The sequence below is a fragment of the Malaclemys terrapin genome, chromosome 1 (assembly GCF_027887155.1).
Source record: "Malaclemys terrapin pileata isolate rMalTer1 chromosome 1, rMalTer1.hap1, whole genome shotgun sequence".
Lineage (NCBI taxonomy): Eukaryota > Metazoa > Chordata > Testudines > Emydidae > Malaclemys > Malaclemys terrapin.
Window position 1 is genome coordinate 119,226,041 of NC_071505.1, and position 21,377 is coordinate 119,247,417.

At 36.8% G+C, this 21,377-nt stretch overlaps 1 protein-coding gene across 1 annotated transcript in view; it reads right to left on the reverse strand.

The window, feature by feature from the left end:
* Nucleotides 1-1,653: 1,653 nt before the first annotated feature.
* Nucleotides 1,654-21,377, reverse strand: part of ETNK1 (ethanolamine kinase 1) — a 57,852-nt gene continuing 38,128 nt past the window's right edge. Inside the window, exons 5-8 of the mRNA XM_054036599.1 lie at nt 17,479-17,562; nt 13,709-13,869; nt 10,406-10,479; nt 1,654-9,282 (exon numbers count right to left, since the gene is read on the reverse strand). Coding sequence (XP_053892574.1) covers nt 9,210-9,282; nt 10,406-10,479; nt 13,709-13,869; nt 17,479-17,562 — 392 coding nt within the window. The 3' untranslated portion in view covers nt 1,654-9,209. The remainder of the gene's footprint in view (nt 9,283-10,405; nt 10,480-13,708; nt 13,870-17,478; nt 17,563-21,377) is intronic.

The window sequence follows — 21,377 nt, forward strand, 5'->3', positions numbered from 1 at the left end:
TTTTCAAAGCTTCCTCTGGTCCACAATGATAACTCACTTTTAGTAAAATCATGAAAGTGAATAGAAAACAAGGCACAACTGAAGGATTATAGAAAGCCATGAGGATTCCAGAAGAGAGAAAACAAATCAGTTACTGATTTCATAAAGCCCTTTCATGTGTAGATTTAACTCTAGCACTTAAGTTTATTATTAAACATAATAAACTTAAAACTAAAGTTAATAGTTTATACTACTTAGAATAAAATGTTCAGAGTTTATAAAAGTTACCCACTAGGTAACGGCAATATCGCTACATTTGCAGCAAAGAACTGGAGGTAGTAAATGGTTTGTTCGGGTCAATAAAGGCCCAAGCGAAGCTGACACAGTTGATAATCTAAACCATTTACTTTTGAGTATTTATTACCATGAGCATTATTAATTATTGTAAAAGATGAGGGGAAATTCATTGTCACATGAACAGTTAGGCAGCACTCCTTTATTGGATTTCTGTCACTGATTTGCAAAGTGCATTTCAGTACGTTGAACAATTCTCTCTGCATGTTAAGCCCATTGTACAATGGGTACAATTGCAACTATAGCATTCACTAGTGTGAACATACCACCACTACTTTCCTAGTTCAAAGAAATATTCTGACAGTTAATGTTCTCTTTGAAATCAGATGAAGGAGGACAAATAGAATACAACAAAATATACATTTAAATTAAGTTTAGTGTCCACTGTAGGGTCATTACACAAGGCTCAAATACTGGATTTTGCATTTGCATTCAGCTCTTTTATATTTTAAAAGACTCATCAGTTTTTTTTCTATCTCCCCCTATTAGCTGTACATAGGAAATGGCAGACATTATTTCAAACGTATATGCATGTAATCGGAGGGCAAAATGTTGCCCTCTTCAATCTTATTCTAAATATAAATCCCATTGACAGCAGTTGGCATTGCATGTACAACATAGAAGGCAGAATTTGGCTCAAGGAATAGTCCCCCCAACCCCATATGCACATTGCAGACAGTTTGATATAAATAATTTGGCCACGACTAAAAAAACCATGCCCCGTTTTTAGGATGGAACAATGACAGGGTGTTATTTGGTGTGTGAGGGGATGCCTCTTCAGTAAGATGATGTCAAGCTGCATTTTAACATGTCAACCACTATTAGAGCCTTGGAACACAAAGGGCCAAGATTGTGTCATCAGTTTGGGCAGTAATCCCTACAGATATCAAAGGAGATTTCTACTTAATGTTTAACATGGGTCTGGTTTTTTTTGGTGATAATCCAGCCCTAAATATGCATAGTAAAATCCACAGCATGTTTCTTGGAAGGTAGTTAACTATTGTATGTGCACTAGTCAGTCGCTTGACTGCTATTAGCAGCAGCAGCTATGTGGTTCATTCATACCTTCTCCACTCCCTCCCCCTTTTAAAATATGTACTGGTTAATGGCCCTAGCAATGTTTAATTTGTAAAATAGAAATGTTAATAGGCTTATAGTTTTTGTAAGCCAAGTACCAGCCCCAGGGAATTTTTATTTCCAGATGAGTCATGAACACCTGGAAATGGGTGTTTATAATAGAAATATGTAGCCTCGACAATAGTAAAAGATAGAAGCATGCGTAGCTCAAGTGAAAAGCAAAATCAAAATAAATGTTAATAATGCAGTTAGAAACCAGCTTTATTGTTACAACCAGTTTTAAATTATTTACACAATATAAATCTTTGAAAGATACATTCCTTCATTTAATCAATGGTAGAAGGCTTTTATTATAACATAGCTCCAACAACGTTTCGTTCAAAAGAAACAGTTCACTCCAATGAAAACTGATGAATGAACAGAACATATGTTAACTCCATGACAAAGAAATGATTTTTTTTTTAAAGATTGGGAGCATTTTATTCACAGGACATATGACTTAACAGCAACCTAAAAATGAGAAAACAATGAAAAAAATGTTGTGGAACAATGAAATGACATTGGAAAGTATTCCTATTATCCCATAGTCCTATCTTTGCAAGTGTTACAGGGCTTTGGATAGCTGGCTAATACAAATTTGTGAACCAACAAATCTACTTCAAGTTATATTTGTTTAAGATACGGATACATTCTCAGTGCTGAGACTAATCAAAAGCTCTTATGTACAACACTGCGTTACACTACCACAGACTGTATCTGAGATACACAAATGAAAGAACGGTCATTGCAACAACAAAAAAACCTCCACACACTTCTGACTGAAGATTTCACAGCAATCAGGAGAAGTAAACAGCTAAAATTATAACAAAGATTAGAATTTTTGTTTTCCAGTTTATTTTGTGCATTTGATAATATTGTGTTTGGTAATTTACACTGTTCCCCCCTATAAGTCAGTTTCACATTGCGTTTTGTGTGCGTTTCTCCCCAGTTGTGTGAAAAAATATATATATACACATATAAAGATAAGTGATTTTAAAACAAACATGATCGGGGCATTACATGAAACTACAACTCCTATCATTTTGCAAACATTAAGTTAATGCTCACACCATCCATGGGAGACATGTAAATTCTTCTCCATTTTTACAAGTTGAGGACACTGAGGCAGAGAAGCTAAACAGCTTTCAAAGGCCACAAAGGGAATCAGTATCAATTCCTGAATTAGCTGGTATTCATGGCTCTCAGTCCCGTGCTCAGACCATTCCTCTGACACTACTGGACTGTTTTCAATCAACTTTTCTCTTGACAGTGAATGAAGAAGCTATCATTAAAGCATCTGAAGTAAGAGTATCTTCTAGACTATTCAGCATTTTAAAGAATCAAATACTTCATATTATGCAAACTAGCCAATTGCGCACAGACAAAAATACAGTACAATAGTTTTAGAAGATTCCCTCATTTACTGTAACTAGGAACCTGAAAAACTACACAAACAGCTCAGTCAGTAAAGCCACTTGAAGTCAGACAATGGAATTTCCAGTCTCGTCACACCACTAGAGCAGCACCACACAACTGGCACGTGAAAGCAATTTACACATTTTCTTTTCCATTCCAGAGGTCTGTAGGCCACAAAGTTAGTCATGTACCCTCTGGACTTGTGCGGTTCTACCACCTTGGAGAGCCTCATTCTAGCTGTGCAGTTAGCAAAAGGAACACCTACATGGCGCAAGAACACGGTCAGCCTTTTGTCATATCCTTCATAACCAACAAATCCACTGTAGCAAATGTATAAAAAAAACAAAATCAGTTGTGATAATGCACACCACCAGCACTAGAATCTCTGGAAATGTGATCCAACTCTTACTGTTCAGCAACTGTAATTACATCCTGCATGGTATGATTACACTTGCACATTTTTAAGAGCCTTTTCAAAAGGCATCTAAGAACCTATTAATCAAAATACAAAACATTAAAACCCACTGAAGAACCCAACTCAAATTCACAGCCAGGTAGGATGCAGCCAACCTTCCCGATAGCCTTCAAAACAAGCCTCCCCAACAAAAGGAATTACATCCCAACTGGTACAAAGAATGAAGGTTTTACCAGGAAATTGCTGTTCTATTTCATGACTATATCTATTTAAAAAAAAAAAGTTGTTTTGGTGGAAAGGAAATAAGGGTATACTTTAATGTCTCTTAACCACCAACTGCCTTCTTAAAGAAATCCAGGCTTCATCATGCTGGAATGAGTTCCCTTTCCTTTATAATCTGATCCAATCAATAAACTGCCTAAGTATAAGGAGGTCAAAAAACAGAAGTCTAAACACGTGCTTCAATTGGATTATTTCCTCATACCTGTATTTATTCCCTTCCCCTCCTTTTGACTCTTAGGCCTTTGGGATCTAATTACCATCAAACAGCACCACTGAAGATCCTAGACAATATTAACATATATACCTTCTGAGTGTGTATGCGTCTTTTGTCTGGTATATTTATATTCGATAAACAGGATAGAAGACTTGCACCAAGATGTGTTTGTGAACTTGACAACCAAAATATTTGAATACGCCTACCCTCCATATTTTATGTACCAACATTTTCCAGCAAATCTATTACACATAGCAGTGGCAAGAGGCTCAAAGCTCTTCTGTTTTCACTGTAGATAGCTAAAGAACTTAGTTTAAAAATAAGATAGATGGCAGTTTGTATATGAAAAGATGTTCAGAGAAGCTGGTGTACAAAACTTTACACTTCAGTTCTGAGGTTAATTCCCTAATCTCCAGGGGACTTCCTAAACCAGAAACTGATTATGAAACTAAGTCTTTATTTCTTTGTATGGTGGATACAGTGGCCATTCATTATTTGAATAAGGCTAAGTTTGATGGGAATAGTTCTGGCTTGCAAACAGTGAAAGGATACTGCATCAAGAAAAATGGAATTAATGTCCAAGGGAATTCAGTTAATAGATTACAGTAAGCACTCAAAGGGAATGAAGATACCTGTAGCTTGCCATAACTTTCCTTCAAAGTTGAAATACTGGCATCAACAGCTGATTATTTTATTAAAAGCAGTACCAAGTCTGCTTCAAACTATTGCTTTTGTTCAACTTGTATGCAAGATATCAATAAACTGTTTAATTTTACTACAAGTCCAGGGAAGGCAGCTTTTACATTGAGAGAGAAAGTTGTGTACTAGTCCTGTATTTTATCAATCTAGGCTTCAAAAAGAATGTACCCAGCGGACACCAGTTTCCATAAATATGAATTGGCTACTAGTTAGTTGGTACCTTAGCTACTGTAGCATTCTGGAAACTGATAGAAGTATCTTAATTATTTGGCCTTTTATTATACCATAATAGTTGCACAACAGTAAAGAATCCTCCTGTCATTACACAGCTTATGTACACTGGAAACGTCTAATTTAGGAATTTGTCTACATGTTCCCTTAAACTTCTGTCACCACAGGAACAACAATACGTCTTAAAGAAGTGTACTTAAAACTTCCACGTTTTCAGCAGATACTACTGGCTGCCAATGTTTAAGATGTGAGTATCAGATTTAACAGTTTCCCTATGTTGAAAGACAATACATTTAGCACTAATTAGCATTTTTCATTTGCCTTATTACTAGAATAGCTCTTCCCCACAACTAAGCGTATTACTATTCATTTATCCCCAAAAGCAAGGGAACATAAAAACACATGGAAAGACAATGGCGGCAGTAGACTATAATGGATACCTTATTAACATGAAACATAAATATGCTCCATTAAAGGTAATGTATGTGATTATCACACAACACAGATGCCTTGAATATGGTCAATTTAACAAAAAGTCAGCACACACAAAGTTGGATTTTTTCTTTACATCAAAATTTCTACAAAATAGGAGAGAGTACAATGCAATACACAAGTCCATAAATGCAAGATACGGTACAATTCACATTAATTTACAAATGGTTATTTACACTGTTGTATATACATATCCAGTCAGACCCGGTTAATGTGAGTCAGTTTGACAATTCCTTTTTCAAATGCAGAAGAACGCTAGATGAATGAGTTTAAAATTACCTGACACTGGCTATTATTTAAAAAGCTCTGATGCTTATTAAATCAGACATGGATTAACCTGGTCTGATTGTAGAAATGTGTCAGAAGAAAAAAAAATTCACACAATTCTGCTTTACAAAAGCAACCAGGCCACTATGGTCTATTGACTGATGCTGCACATGCATGAATGCCTCTGCTAACAACCTTCTTTATATTTACAATATAGGTTTAACTATACAGTAAAAGTTATTAATTTGGGCATTCAAGCCTTTAGCTTAACAGAAAGGCAACAGAGTATCTTCTTGGCAACGCAAAGCCAGGATGGATGTTTCTAGAGCTCTGAGACATTTTCCTTCTTTTTAAATAGCCTCAAAATACTAAGAACGAGGAAATGAATTTTAACAAAACGGGCATTCCTTATTTTGAGGCTTCAATAGTTCACCCATGTTCAGGCCGTAGGGTATTTGCAGTGACAAACCCAAGTTTGCACCGTGCACCATCCCAAGTTCCCATTTGAACATGTTTGTAGGCTACCCTCTATAGGAGAGGAAATTCTGAGTAGTTATGGATAAAACTGTTGAGGTGTGAGACTCCAGGTGACTGGCATTTCATTTTGGAAAAAGTAACTACTTCCTAATAACATCTCTCACAAACAACCTGCTCTAGGAATTTGAAGTTTGTTGCATATTGCTAGTCTTAAATGGAAGCCATTGCACAGCCATGTTTTCTAAAAATGGATTTTAATGTGCAATATGAAAATGCAAGTCTCTACTATACTGCAAAGTCTCCTATTATAACTCTGTGATAAGTCTCGTGCTTCTTTAAAATGGCTCAAAGATTACTGTATTTATAATATCTTTGCCTCAAAGTGTTTTTGAGGTTTGTGAAAGGAGTTCAGTGGAATTTAGCAGCTCAACATGACTGAGGCTGAGATCCAGTCACAAAAAGCTTACGTTCTTTTCCCCTGCAGAGATTGTTACTTGCACTATATAAACAAACACCTCCTTTAAAAAATTACAGTACAATTCCAAACTGAAACAGTACCAGCATTGGAAGAGCTACTAGGGTAGGGAGACAATGGAATCTGTAAAATGCACAGGAGACACCCTTGGCCTCTCCCTCTTGCAAAAGGAATGATCTGCAGTGTCACCCTCTTTTGACCTGAATGGTTAGCCCAATTTTCAAGTTCTAGCAGGCAGTTTCCAATAGGAGGAGAGACTGATGATGTAATCAGGTATTTCTTTGATGCCATCCTGTTCGTACATTCTTTGTTAAGTTCTGCTTCCCACAATAGGAATCGAACAACAGCTGATTCTTTGCTCACACAGTTAACAAGCCTCTTTCAGCCAGCACTTTACTCAAGAAGCTCTCATTCAGCTGTTTTCTCTGGGTCAAACTACCAGGGCTTCTTTGGACCTTGTGGTTCTCTCATCAGAGAGTATGGGACACCACTCTTGAATAGCCAAAGAGTTTGAAAAGAATTAGGGCTAATAAGAGCCGGACTGTACTTCAGAATAAACAGACACCGCTGTATATATTTTAAAACAGTTCTCTTTGGGATTGTTAGAAAGGGGGATCTGGTAAGTGTTCCAATTTACCAGGTTAAAAATAAAACTTTGACAGCTCACTCTCAAATATGTATGTGTTACCAATGCCAGAAATTAAGTTGTCACTTTACTCTATCAGGAAAGGGGTTTTTGTTGTTTTTATTTTGAAATAATTTTTTTCAGGATCCAACACTGGTACTCACACTAAGTAGCACCTTACTTCAAGAGATGTCTCGCTGAAATTAAAGGGACAACTTATGAACCAAGATACTACTTAATGTGGGTAAGTGTGGCAGAATAATACTCTTAACGAAGAGAGAGCTTTTCGGTACAAAGATTAAAAAGCTGTTTGCTGTCTGTCACTTTCATGAGCTCTAGCAACATCCTTGATAATGCTACAGAAGGAAATGCCATTTCAGTTGGTCAGTTTTATTTAGACTATGAAAAGAATCTGTCCAATTTAATAAACTAGTTTAGTAAGTACTAAATAAGACTTACCCACTTTCAAGTTTTTTTTATGAAAAGTTTATCCGTTTATATTAAAATTTTAAGAATGTGATTGTAAGAAATCCACGGTTGAAACCACCAGGTGATGAATACAAACTAGTTTTAAGGAATAAAACTTGCTTTTGTAAAATAACAGAACACTATTTAAAATGATGTATAAGGTGAAAGTTTTTCCACCCATGTCATTGCTTTAAGCATCCTGAAACAAGCTATGCTTTTGTAAAGCCCATCTGCATTTGACAATATGCTATAAAGCAATATTGAATAAATATTCTTGCCGAGTCTGCAACTGGCTCCCCATAAAATCTACTCCTAAGGTGAGTGTGTTTGCACATACTGTATGTGCATACACGCAGACTTTGTACGTGTGGGCACTTCAGTGACCAAAGTGCGAAGTTTTTTCAGAGTAATAATCAGAATTGATTGACTGCTCAACACCACAGCAATTTCCAAGATTTAAAGCATCATCCCCAACCTCTCTCAACATACAGTCACAAAGTAAACATTTTCTTTTCAATTCACATTTGTATTTCAAACCATTCTTGGTATAATAGCTTTTTAAAAAACATTGAGGATGATTAAAGCCCCATTGTTCAAACCTCACACATTTCAAGAACATCCTTTGAACATGAGACTTTAGGCTACTAATATTTTTGCCATCAGTACAGCAAGAAAGCCAGAAAATGTAACAGAATCTATAACTACTGGACCTAAGTATTTAAAGACAAGAATCCAAGCTGGAAAAATGAGGAAGGAAGGAAAAAGGTTTAAAATCTATGTATCCTTTAACTGAAGTGGTATTGTTTTGCTCCCAAGAGCAATGGGATTTCATGCTCACTGTTTTAAACCCAATAGTCTATCATGTTGCAGTAATATATATAGTTCAGAACATAAGGAATTTATTGAGATTTTGGAATAGCGGTCTTTAAAATAAATGGAAAAATTTAACAAACAAGAAACTCTCCCATACAAGTTAAGGTTGGTACATTTCCTGTCAGATCCTATGCACGTTCCTAAATAATCAGGTGGCCAAAAAGCCTTCAGATTTCTACTATGTAATAGTAGCAGAAGGAAAGTCAAAATGTTGATATTTAACCCTAGTAAGTAGATAGGTCTTGCTATAAAATGTAAAGTACTGTGATGCAGAAAATTGCTTTTATCCTCATCTTCCTTCCCTCAATTACTTGGTACCAGTGACTGGCATTTCAAAAGTAAATGACCACTATTCATGTTTTTTTTGTATACAGTTAAAGATTAAGATTCTCTACTGACCATATACAGTCTTTATATAAGTTAATGTCACTTTAATAAAATAAGTTGTGAAAAAACAAATCCTTTGGAACAGTTTCACTGCCTGAACTCAACCTTTACAGAAATTGATGAAAGCAGCAATGGAATCATGTTAAACTCATAATAAATAAATCACATACAACATATGTTAAATTACTTAGGTAAGGATTAAATTGCCATCTCTACAGCCTTATAGATTTAGCAAATTTCTAATCCATTCTATATCAACAGTAGGTATGCTCTTCTTATTAGATTTAACATTAAGACTTGTTTAGAGGCATCATTTGTAAAGCAAAACAACCAAGTGAACATTACAGAACTTAAACAAAATGTTTAGCTTTTTCAGTATCTGTTCCCAGAAAGGATTCTAAGGATCGCTTATCCACTTGAGGAGAACTGAAGTTCTTCATTACTCGGGAAGCTTTAATGCTGTGACCACTGGCTTCATTTTGAAATACTGGTTAAAACGAACAATTGCGTACCTATTAAAAGGATAAAATTGAAACAAAGTTACAAAGAGATGATAATTCCTTAAGAGTCTGATCATGTTTATGGCAAGAGTTGTGAAATCTTATTATAAAATTTCACAACAGCAACATGCTTTTGTGGAGTACCATGTGATGCTTTTGTTTAGTTTATTGTGCCATCTACTGGTTACTATCCAGTGTCTTTTACCTTTGAGAATCTTATGACTGATTCACTAGTCCAGTGAGTTTCAATACCAAATTCAAGTGAATAAATTATGATCTCAACATAGTATTTCATCAGCTTAGTCATAAGTTACTAGTCTGAGTCATATTAAGTATGAACTAAGCTAGCATCTTAACTGCTACAGCAAAATTTCCAAAAAGATGCACAATCTTGTCATGATAAACTTAATAGGTTCTTCTTCATATTGCAAGGGGCATTCATTTGACAATTTTAAACATTTTTCATAAGAACATGAAACTCCACAATAACATCAGCTAGTATCTTCAAAAAGGACACTAAAAAGAAAAATATTTAGAATTTATTAGACTAAATGTCCCTTGCTATTTGGAAGGAAGGATTTTTATTTTTTTTTAAATAAGAACAGATCTCCTGGTTCTTAAATCCGAGCTCCATTCCTACCTCTGCCATAAACACTTATGTATGACCAAGAACAAGCCACTTAACTTCTGTGCCTCTACTTCTCCCATGCAAATGCCACCTACCAAACACATGCTCGTGTGGCTTAATCCATTAATAATTGTCAAGTGCTTGGATAACGCATGCATGGAAGACACTATATACTGGAGCACAAGAATTTTTTATTTTATTTTATTTTAATTTTATTTTATTATTTTGTATATAAAATACAGGGTTGACTTTTTCCCCTCAAAAAGCAAAATAAATCCATTATAAAATCCAGACTTTTATGAATGAACTGACATTACCCGGACATCCTGATTGTCTTAATAGAATCTCACCATAAAAATAATTGTGTACGGTCATCTGTGGAGCATCCTGCTTGAACATATTATTAACAAAACAGGATCAATTCGCTCAGACCTAGTGTAGTTCTGAAAGTCAGGATTCCAATCGAGGAAAATAGATTAGTTATTTATAGACAGTACAGTCACTTACCCTAGAAAATCAAAGTCAATGGTGGAATATTTGGCTTGAATCAGAGCCCACAAACCCCAAAAGAAATGAGAGGCCTAAAGAGAAAAATAATTGGTGAAAGATTATTAACTTAATGTTCTGTAAAGCAAGTATATGTTAAAAGGAATGAGCAAAATGGCTTGTCTGAAGGACTATTCTATAATTACAAAAAGAAAAAAAATGTGATTTTATAATTAAAGATTTTGTTCTAAAATGTAAGTTTTCTGAAACCAGACACCAGCAAGTGTTATAAACCCTAATGCTGTCAATTAGATGTGTAGAAAAAACACCTCGACATGGGAATCACCTTCTAGAAAGGGTCTTGTTCAATAGCGTTAACAAATGACCTATGCTTCAGTTTGATAAAGAGAATTCCAGCAGTGTACAACCATTACAAATCTACATACTTGTTTGATTGTGTTTCAGATATTAGATATTATTTGGTACCAGAATGCTTCACTTTCCAGTGCTGCTAATGAGACTAACCATTGAAAACTCAGCATTTCCATAAGTTTCAAATCTATTCTGACCCCACTTCCTGTTAACGTTTAGATAAGTAGTTTGTAAGCATATGTTCAATGTCAGACTGAAGCTATGGATTACATGAATTATATGGTTGCTAATGTGTTTTAATAAACTTTGAAACTTGCGTGTTGTGGCCATCAGTTTCACAATCCCCTTGTGAAAGATGCATATGATTTCTGGACCACCCATGTTGCAAGTGATACTTCATACCTCTATTTATGTTCTGTAAATAAAAGCTTACAATAATGACCTAAATTGTTTCCCGAAGCATCCACATAATCCAAGTATTGTACTTAAATTCCTTTACTAAGGCTGTATAGTGTGAGTGCACATCTGAAAATATCTCAAAGCACAGGCATGTTAACATCTCACTAATGCATTTATTTAAGTTTTGATCAATTTGTCTAATGGTAGCAGTTTGGAGTTTTACACTAATACTCATTCATTCTAGTTCCTGTTTTTTCTAACATGACCTCACACATTAATGAAGTTTAGTCAACATTAAAGGAACCCTTATTTTTTAAATTTTACAGTATTTGTACAACTTGTGTGGTCTACAGATCGGTCTTAAGCTGTTCAGTAAACAGAAACTCCTTCCCCCTCCCCTCCAGCATTAATATGAACAAAGTTTAGAGCTCATGAAACAATGCTATATATTCTGAAAAATAGAATTATATAGCTGCAAATCTAGCTTTACTAATTTAAGTAAATGGGACAGCTGAATATAATTACCACAGCTGGTACTAACAGCGCTAACAACAAATGAGCAGTATTTTCTAATAAAGACTCGTCTAGTGGATCATCCTCTTGGAAAGCCAACCAAAATTCCTCACTATAACTACCAGCCTTTGCCAGAAAACTGGAGAAGCCATGTATAGATTAGTCAGATATATATGGGCCAAAAAGTCAGAAAGAGTACTGGAATCATAAGGCCATACTAGCTGTCCAGAGTTGCACATCCACTGGCATACTAGGCATTATAGTTGCACTTGTAAAGACTTTATTTTAGCCTAAGTAAACGCAGGGTAAGAGGCACTGCTGCCATGACACCTCATGCTGTCATCTCCTATACATAGCATGAACAAGCCTGGACAGTACTTAAACTAGACCAGGGATAATTTAGAGCTTTAAGAAGTGGTGTTGGGAAGTCAGTTCTAAGCAATATTCCAGCACTGTGATAGCAGATACAGCTTTTCAGAGGCAAATCAATGGAAGGAGAGGAAGGATGGAAGAGCATCTAGGACCAGAGAGCCAAAATATCAGCTTCTTGCTATACATCAAGACACAAGTGTCCTATGTACAGTCTTCAAAGTACGTTTGATGCAAAGAACTTCAGTGGTTCCTTTTATTTTTCAAACACAGAATTTTGGTCTTTGACAAATTTTATTTACTGTAAAGTCCTATATACACACACACACATGCTACAAAAAAAACAAACAAACAAACAAAAAAAAATCAACATCAAACTCTTGAGGCAAAGCCACATTAACTTTCCTCAACTCAACATTGTCCTGCTAAACCCAGGGTTGTGAGTTCAATCCTTGAGGGGGCCATTTAGAGAACTGGGATAAAAATCTGTCTGGGGATTCGTCCTGCTTTGAGCAGAGGGTTGGACTAGATGACCTCCTGAGATCCCTTCCAACCCTGATATTCTATGATCAACACAGGGTGACTGATTTCAAACTATCAAGTTAAACCTTAATGCTATTTAGAAAATTTCTATGGAAGGGACACACTTACTGCTCCAGATACATGTTACACAGTTCAATATTCTATTACTCAGATTCTTTGGTTCTCAAATTAAAAATAATCTAGGATAAGGCCTGGTAAGGTTCATTTCACTACATATGGGGTCAATTCAAATCCTGATATCTATTCCTTACTACTAAAGCCAGGAGGACTGAGAATCTATCATGCCAGCCCACCTTTATTGGTCAATATGAAAGAACCCTCCATGACTTAGGCCTGGGCTACACTAGCGGGGTGGGGGGTTGAGCTAAGATACGCAACTTCAGCTACGCTATCTGCGTAGCTGAAGTTGAAGTATCTTAGTTCGACTTACCTGGCCGTCCTCATGGCGGCGAGTCCACCGCCGCTGCTCCCCATCGACTCCGCTTACTCCTCTTGCCGAGGTGGAGTACAGGCGTCGATTCGGGGATTGAGTTATCACATCTAGACAAGACGCAATAAATCGATCCCCAATACATCGAACACTACCTGATCCAGTGGGTAGTATAGACATATCCTTAGGTTCTTCCTTGAGACTGAGAAATCTCTCAATCAAATTGACTTTACTTACACTACTGCTGGAGGGAAGCTATATCCTATGAAGAACAGTTGCTCCTCCACAGAAGAGGGTTAAACAGAGGAGTGAAAGGAAAATCTGCAGTGAACTTAAACGTGTTGCTTCTAGATGATGGATTCTAATTGGCTTTAGCTCATCAGAAAGGTCCTGACCTAGGGAATAAAGCCACTAAATGTATCCTGATAGTAAAGGCCTAGCAGTGAGTCCATTTACTTTCCAAAGATCTACATTGAGTTAGTCTAACACATAAACAAATAGAAATTGAACAATATTCATTGCATAATGGTTTCCATCAGTAAGAAAAGCTGACACTTATATTGTATTAAAGATTTCCTGCAGGTATTGCATAATCTTAAGACTGCAAGTTCCTTGGGACAGGGAACTCACTATTTGGCTGGAAAGTGGTAAACATACCTGGGGTGTTGTATATACATTAATAATCTTGAGAAACTTACCAGTGCAAATTGATTGACTTGCACATATAGGACTTCTACCTCTTTCTCAGTAACATCTGTACCGAAACCTTTATATTCCTTGTATGCCTCAAGGTAAGATCTCAGCCACTGCTCTTGTAATTCTCTATCTGGATAAAGGCTGTAGTCTACCTCACTCACTCCTTCAAAAACAAAAACAAACAAAACAAACAAAAATAATTAACATTTATTTATATATTTTTTTTAAAAGTCAGATGTTTGACTTCACAATTATAAATGACCGATACTTTCAGAAACTTTGCAAATGTGTACCATATATAAACTAAATATGAACAGATTCGGATACTCATATCAATGAATACCCCTCAAACCCAAATGAAAAACAAAAAAGAGGACACTAACATTATGAAAGATTCTATGCTTAAATATGTATGCTAGCAATGGTCAAATGTGTATTTGTGGTCTGGTATAATCTGAACATCAGCAAGTTACAATTGTATGGGGAAAGTCCCATGAAAATAAAGCATCTGTATTATGAATTTTTTCCCCAAAATCTTCCCAGGAAAATTCAAAGAGGGCTATAAGATCTAGTGAAAGAAGAAAATAGATTTGCATGCAATCTGAATCCTTGTTACAAAACATGAGACATTCAGGTATACTTATATTTCATCAAAAATTAAGCTAATGTTTCAGAAAGAAACACAAAAGGAACCTACTCAAATCACAACTCTATTCCCTTTCCTTCCCTCTCTTTGGAACTGTGAAGTTTCGTTTGTCTCCGTTGTCTAATCTTCTCATCATTCTTGATCCAAGTTCTCCTCTCTGCATATCATAAATCTGCTTCTATCAAACCCTACAATTTTGCCTTGTATACTACTGCCTCTGCCTCAACTCCATCTCCGCTGAAATCCTCACCCACACCTTCCTCTGTCTCCTGGATTAAATCCCCTTCTCAAGTCCAAGTTCTCTGGGTTTCGTATTCTGCACATGGTAAAATATAATCTTCTGTATATAAGAATGACAACACAACTCTCTTCCATTTCAGGATCCAATTCAAACCTTTTTAAAGCCCTCCTTGGATTTGCTCCTGTTAAGTTCCTAACCTTTGTCAATCTCTGCTCACCCAGCATTAGCCTATGCAATATTTACTCACTGGTGGTAGAAAGTGGTTCTCTGCATTTTCTACCATGTGTTAAAAATGACTCCCTACAGCACTCCTTCACCTGAAATCTTGCCTATACCTCTTCAAGAACAACAGTGGGCAAGATTAACTCTAAAGTGTTTGGGGGACAATAAAATGCTCAACAAAACAAATTGTACAAACAGGTTCCAAAGAGTACGCTACATTGTCATCAAGGAATTAAGAATTTTGAAAGTGAATTACCATGACCACTTTAGAAGTACACAACCTGGAAAACACTATGACAAATAGATCAAGATTACTTAAACTTCTTGTACTATATTTACATTGCTGTACTGTAAACATTATGGTGGAATTCCCACTATAACCCCAAAATAAACAGCATACAGGTAAGGTATGTCAGGCACTCCTATTTAAACTCTCCAAGATGAGAGTACTGTAGAGGGACATTCAATGAACTAGACTTGACTAGATAAGCTACTTTTTGAGCAAGTATAGCCTTTCCGATGTTCCTAAACCTTAACTTCTCCCTATCACACACAAATCTGCACATTAGCTTTGATTCTTGTTCTGCACTTCTCAGTTTGTCAAAAATCAAGTCAAAGCGAAGTCTCAACTGCAAGTTGTGCAAGGAATCACAAGACTGTCATTTGGCGGTAGAGGTTATTATATATGAAGGCAACTGTGAATTTTCCACACCGTATCTGCACTGGGAGGGAAGGAGCATCAGTGCCCCTATGATATTGTTTTTAATACCACAGAGAAAGGATGATCTCACAGTTAAGGCAGAGCTCAGGAAGTTGGAAGTTCTAGGTCTATTTTTAGCTCTGCCAGACTTCTTGCATGACTTTGGCAAAGTCACAGCCTTCCCACATCTTAGGCTATATCTACACTACACAGCTTTTAGTAACATGGCTTCGTCGCCACAGCCATGTCACTAAAAGTCACGCATTGTAGCTGCTGTGCGTCGACTCTCCTGCCGACAAAAAACTTCTACCCACAACAAGCGGTGTTTGCGCTGTTCACACTGGCATTTGCCGTGGCAAAACTTTTGTCTTTCGAGGGGGAGGGGGACTAGCTCCTCTGAAAGACAAAAGTTTTGTCGTTCAATCGCCAGTGTAGACATAGCCTAAGTTCCCACAACTGCAAAGTAGGGACATAACTAGCCCACCTCACAGAGATTTTAAGTTGAATTCATCAGTGACCGTAATACATTTTTGTGACACTTTCCTAGGGAGCCCAGGACTGTGAATCACCTTGTTATCTGCTTGCCACCAGTGAAAACAAGATTTGCTTGTGCTCCCTGACCTCACCAGTCTGTTAGGAACCCAAAATATTTCCTCAGGCTATGCCAGCCCTTACTTTGCCTTGCAGGTTATCAGTAGGTGTACCCCAGCTCCCAAGCTCCACTGAAAGAGTCCCTCTGTAGTATCCAGCCCTTATCACAGGATACGCACAGAAATTACCAGCTAAGATGTCCCCAAAGGATCAGTGTATACACAGGTTGACTGGTACAACTCAGGATCGGATTCTTTATAAAAATCACAGAACTGAGATATAGGCATAGTGAAACAATCATAAGTATATTATCAAAAATTAAAAGATAAGAGATAAGGCTAATAAGTGGAAACAGAAATGATTACATATAAAACAAAGCATAACACGCTTCTTACTAGACTAAACTTAACTTTAACAGGCTAACAATCTGTTTAAAAGCTATCTTATCTCACCCAAAAGCTATCTTGCAGAGTTTCCAACTAGGAAAAGTTGGGATCCTGTTTTCACGAATGTAACTGCTCTGCCCGATTACTTCCTCAAGTACAGGATAACAGGGTGCTGTCCCTGTCCCGTTATACGCCAATAAACCTTTAAAGTGTGCAAGACAACGTTCCCCCCACCCTGCTGTTCATCTATTTTTCTTAAATCTCACAAGCCTCCACATGCATTTAGCTCAGACTGGTGATTGTGGATAAGACAATACTCAATTTACATTTCAAAAGACAGATGGATAAACATCTCAGGTCTGGCAAGAAACCAGTTTCTCACTTCTCCTGGGGAGTAACCTTGCTACAAACTGTAAGGGCAAGTCTACACTGGCAGCGCTTTAATGTGCCTTGTGTAGTCGTGGCGCAGCGCTGGGAGAGAGCGCTCTAAAAAACACCACCTCAACAAAGGGCGTGGCTCCCAGTGCTGGGACACTATTTACACTGGCGCTTTTCGGCGCTGCAACTTGCTGCGCTCAGGGGGGTGTTTTTTCACCCCCCCTGAGCCAGAAAGTTGCAGTGCTGTTAATTGCCAGTGTAGACAAGCCCTAAGAACATATTTTCAGTATATAGACATATCAGTATGTTACACACAATGTACACAATGTTACACCAACCATATGTGACCAGCAAGATTCGGACTTTCACTTAAGATCTTATGTGACAATATTTAGGGATAAATGCTATAAAAACAATGCGTTATGTGTAGTGAGTTTGACAGGCCTATGGGAGTTGCTATTACAGAACAGTGAAGTCTTTGCCAGTTGGCATTGAGGGGTTCATTATGGTCACAGTTTTGAGATCCTCAGATGAAAGGCACTATATAAAAACAAAAGACTCATTGTTTTATTACCAATTAACTTTTAAATGGGCAATTCATTTTTTACCTGCAAACTCATTGAAATGATTTCCAATATCATAAGCCAGGTAGTTGTATCCAGAGTACTCATAGTCAATGAACTGTACATCACCTATATGAGACACAAACATGAAAACGTAAGAATCCATAACAAACAGACCAATGCCCTAATTCAGTGCTGTCCCTAGACATCTGCCAACATTTCAGTCTCACTGTTTGTGCCCATTTGCATGCACTCTTGAGACACTCCAGGGTAAGGCTGTGAATTTTATGGTATGAGCTTCACTTGACAGAAGATATACAGTCTGATCAACAGCTTGCTTCAGTATTTTACTATGTAATTTAGAATCAAAATAGCTATTTCAGGTTTCCATTTCTACCACAAGAGGGCGTCAGTTACCTTAGAAACTCAGATTCCGTTCTAATGAGAAATACTATATAAAAAGACTCTTAGTTCTAACAGTAGGTAGAAATACAGATTACTTGTCTATCTTTTTAACTAGCAGAGTTATAGGTACACTATAAGTAATCCACTCTACTTTCTTGACAAGCAAGTAGTGCAGCCTGACTACAGAATACATGTAGCACGCACAATCATTTTTTGCAAGACAGTGTTTCTCCAATTATTCAACAATCTTCTCATTTTGATGATGGCGTTAATGAATTTAGTGTTATTTCAAGCAATGGCATGCCATGTTTGAATACCCATCTCAAAAACAAAGTGCCTGCAGGTATTAAGTAACAGAAGCCTTACAGCATAAAGTAAGCGTGGACAAAAGGAATAGCGCTACCCCAAATGCTCCTTTGTTGCTTAATGGCTTTTTACAACAAGTTTATCTGGCCAACTGGGAGGGCAGTTGTGGGAAGTACATCACGTCCAGATTGTATGGCCTTTGAGTCGCCTCTGGTAAATCCATTCCACAGCAATAGTCAAACGGACACCTGGAAATCAGGTTTTAATATAAGCTAGACAGGATTGCTACTGCTCTTGCAGTCTCAGAAAAAAATATACTATCAACTACTATAACCATCTGAGTGCAGGGGGTATATATTTCTGATGACTCAACACTACCCACCTCAAACGTGTTCAGATTTAAATTTTGTATTCCTCCATATTGAGCTTTAATAACTACTAATGGTCATTCAATTAAACTCTATTCCTGAAATATGTTGTAACTATTAAACTCCTTCCCAGCTGCATGATTATTCCTCTATAGGTATCAAGTTTACCCTTGCTAAAAGGTTGTACTACAAATTTCAGAGACTCTGAAGTAATGATTTTAATACATATTAAGCCATAATAATGAAGCAAATAATTTTGCAAATACTAATGTTGACTATTCTCTCTCGAAGCCAAAACTGAAAGTTTAATCCTTGAGCAAATTTAACACTAATCTGAAATTAGAAAAATATTTTAAGTTTGATCTGAATTATAACCTTTTAGGAGATATGGGGAAATATTTTAATCCAACTACATTGCAGCTGTTATTTCCTTAAAAGACTGGAGGAGTTTAAAACTGGACATTAAGGACAAGTTAAAATGTGTTATAAGTGTCCATGAGCATGCATCTCCCGAGTTATCTTCTGCACAGATAGAGTGCTTTGGTAATTTTTTTCAGAAACAGCATGCAGCAGCAAGTATTTAAGATTTCAATCAGTGCCATTACACATGTTGCCACCCATTCCACATATTTATTAATTCAAATGTATAAAATGTGTCGATAAGCACCCATCCTTTAGTCTAGTACCTATCTCATACAATTAACAGATAACAAATGTAAGAAGATTACTTAAATATTTACCAACCCCGCAACCCTCACCTCATGCTGGGGGGGGGCGGGGGAAGGAGGATGAGGGAAGAAGAAGTGGGCTTTGCAACCTGCCTGGAAGGTTAACAAACATGTTCTCGGTCAGACCAACCCAGGGAAGTGACTAAAGCAGAGCACCCTTCACAGAGAACATCCAGCCAGCAGTACATGATAAGAGGTTCCCATGATTTAAAAGCTGTTAAAAGTATTGAAAGCACTGGAAATTGATTTTACAAGGGCTGCAGTCCAAGATCTCATAGCAAAGTCACAGCTTAATTAGAGTTATCTGCGTGGCAAGTCCATGAAACAGATAACATGTTTCTTGCTGGTTCCTTAATAGTGCTGTAGATTTAAGCACATATAACCTCTAAAGCTCATCTGTTAAATATAAACCAATAAAAATGCACAGCCCAACCCTGGTTAATGTTTGTTTTGTCATAGGATTGAACTAGCCAGTACAAAATCCAATAATTTTAAAAGTCTCTTGTATTCAGGATTTTGCATATAAAGCAGATAAAAATAGCAGGTAAAAAGCCTGCTTGAAAAGTATCAACTTAAGACATACTTTAAAAAAAAATGTTTAATCCAAATTTTATCTCAGACTGCAGTGCCATTATTCTGATTATAGCTAGCCTTTATTTAAAAATGTTATTTCCAGTTATAGTTAATGGTTTATAAAGTAAGAATATGAAGCTAACAAGATACAGATGAGGCTGTTACCAGGCTCTGTGCTCTCCTTTGGGGGAGGTGCACGTGAACAATTGATGCGATAAACCTCCAGTCAGTGCGTTTAAGTAGCACGGTGCACGCCGCCACATGGCAGCAACAATGGCATACCTAATCTGTAGCAGATGAAGAAAATTTGGCACACTCACATTTGAAATGACACAACTTTAAAAAGAAAAGTTCTGCATTTTACTGCTCTCCTTTTTCAGACCCATTCTACAGTGGAACTCAACCTTAAATTTAATTTTTGCAACAAGTATTAAGGTTAAAGATGCACAGTTCCCTTCAAATTTCTGTGTCAAGAAAGTATGAACAGACAGGATCACTTCATTAATTTTTATTATAACATTTTGCTATAAAATAAGGCAGGTGATAAAGAGAAAGTGAACTGACTTGTCTGATGTTATCACTGCATTCTTTAGATTAATTTATGTTTAAAATTATAGGAATACACTCTAAGAATTAGTAAAGATGAATTCATCCAAAAGAGCAACTAGTTCCCAGTATGATGAACTCTGAGCTACTAGCAATTTATTAGTCTTTTAGATTGGGGTTTTTAAAATGTCTAAGTCTACTCCCATTGACTTCAATAGGAACAGCTAGGCCAATGCGGACTACTACTAAAAACTTCTCCCAAAACAGAAATCTAATACCTGAAGTACACTTGTGGAATGTGCAACCTATAAAAGTGTTATATCATAATTGTGTACTATTGTCCACTGTACAGTTTATCCAGACAGAAGATATTTCAAATTGAAGCATCCAACATTCTATATCTGAAAGGCAGTTATATGTATTTTATCAAAGCTTTAATGCTGAAAGCTACATACTATTTCACTGTTCATATAAAAATGAATGTGTGATCTGCAATGTGCTTGTCATTTTATGTTTGATGCATTTAAAATTGGGTTTATTAACTGAAATCAGAGGTTGGGTAATCCACAGGGGATTTGCTGACAATCTTCAAGGAACTGACAGTCAAGAAATGATGACTCTCCTGTTTCTAGCTGCTCTTTATTGCACTGTAGATAGTTCAACAAACTTTACTACTCCCCTGACATAAGCCACTGCTGTATGAACAGAAAAAGAGATAACTTGTGATAGTAAATGTGAATGGAAGTGCCCTGCAAGATAATATCTTTATTAAGAGCGAGCGATACTATGAAAAGTAGTGAGAAAGCCTGAACTAAACAAAGCTTAATGTAGCAGGGTGTATCACCTGGCTGTGATGAGAACGTCACTACAAAACCCCTACCACAGAACAAATACCATCTCTGAGACACACACTAAAATATGTTCACCCAAAGTTTAAAAAAAAAGCAGAACACTTAACTTCGGCACCTAGTTACAGTGACCTGATTTCCAGAAGTGCTGAGTAACAACCGTCAATGGA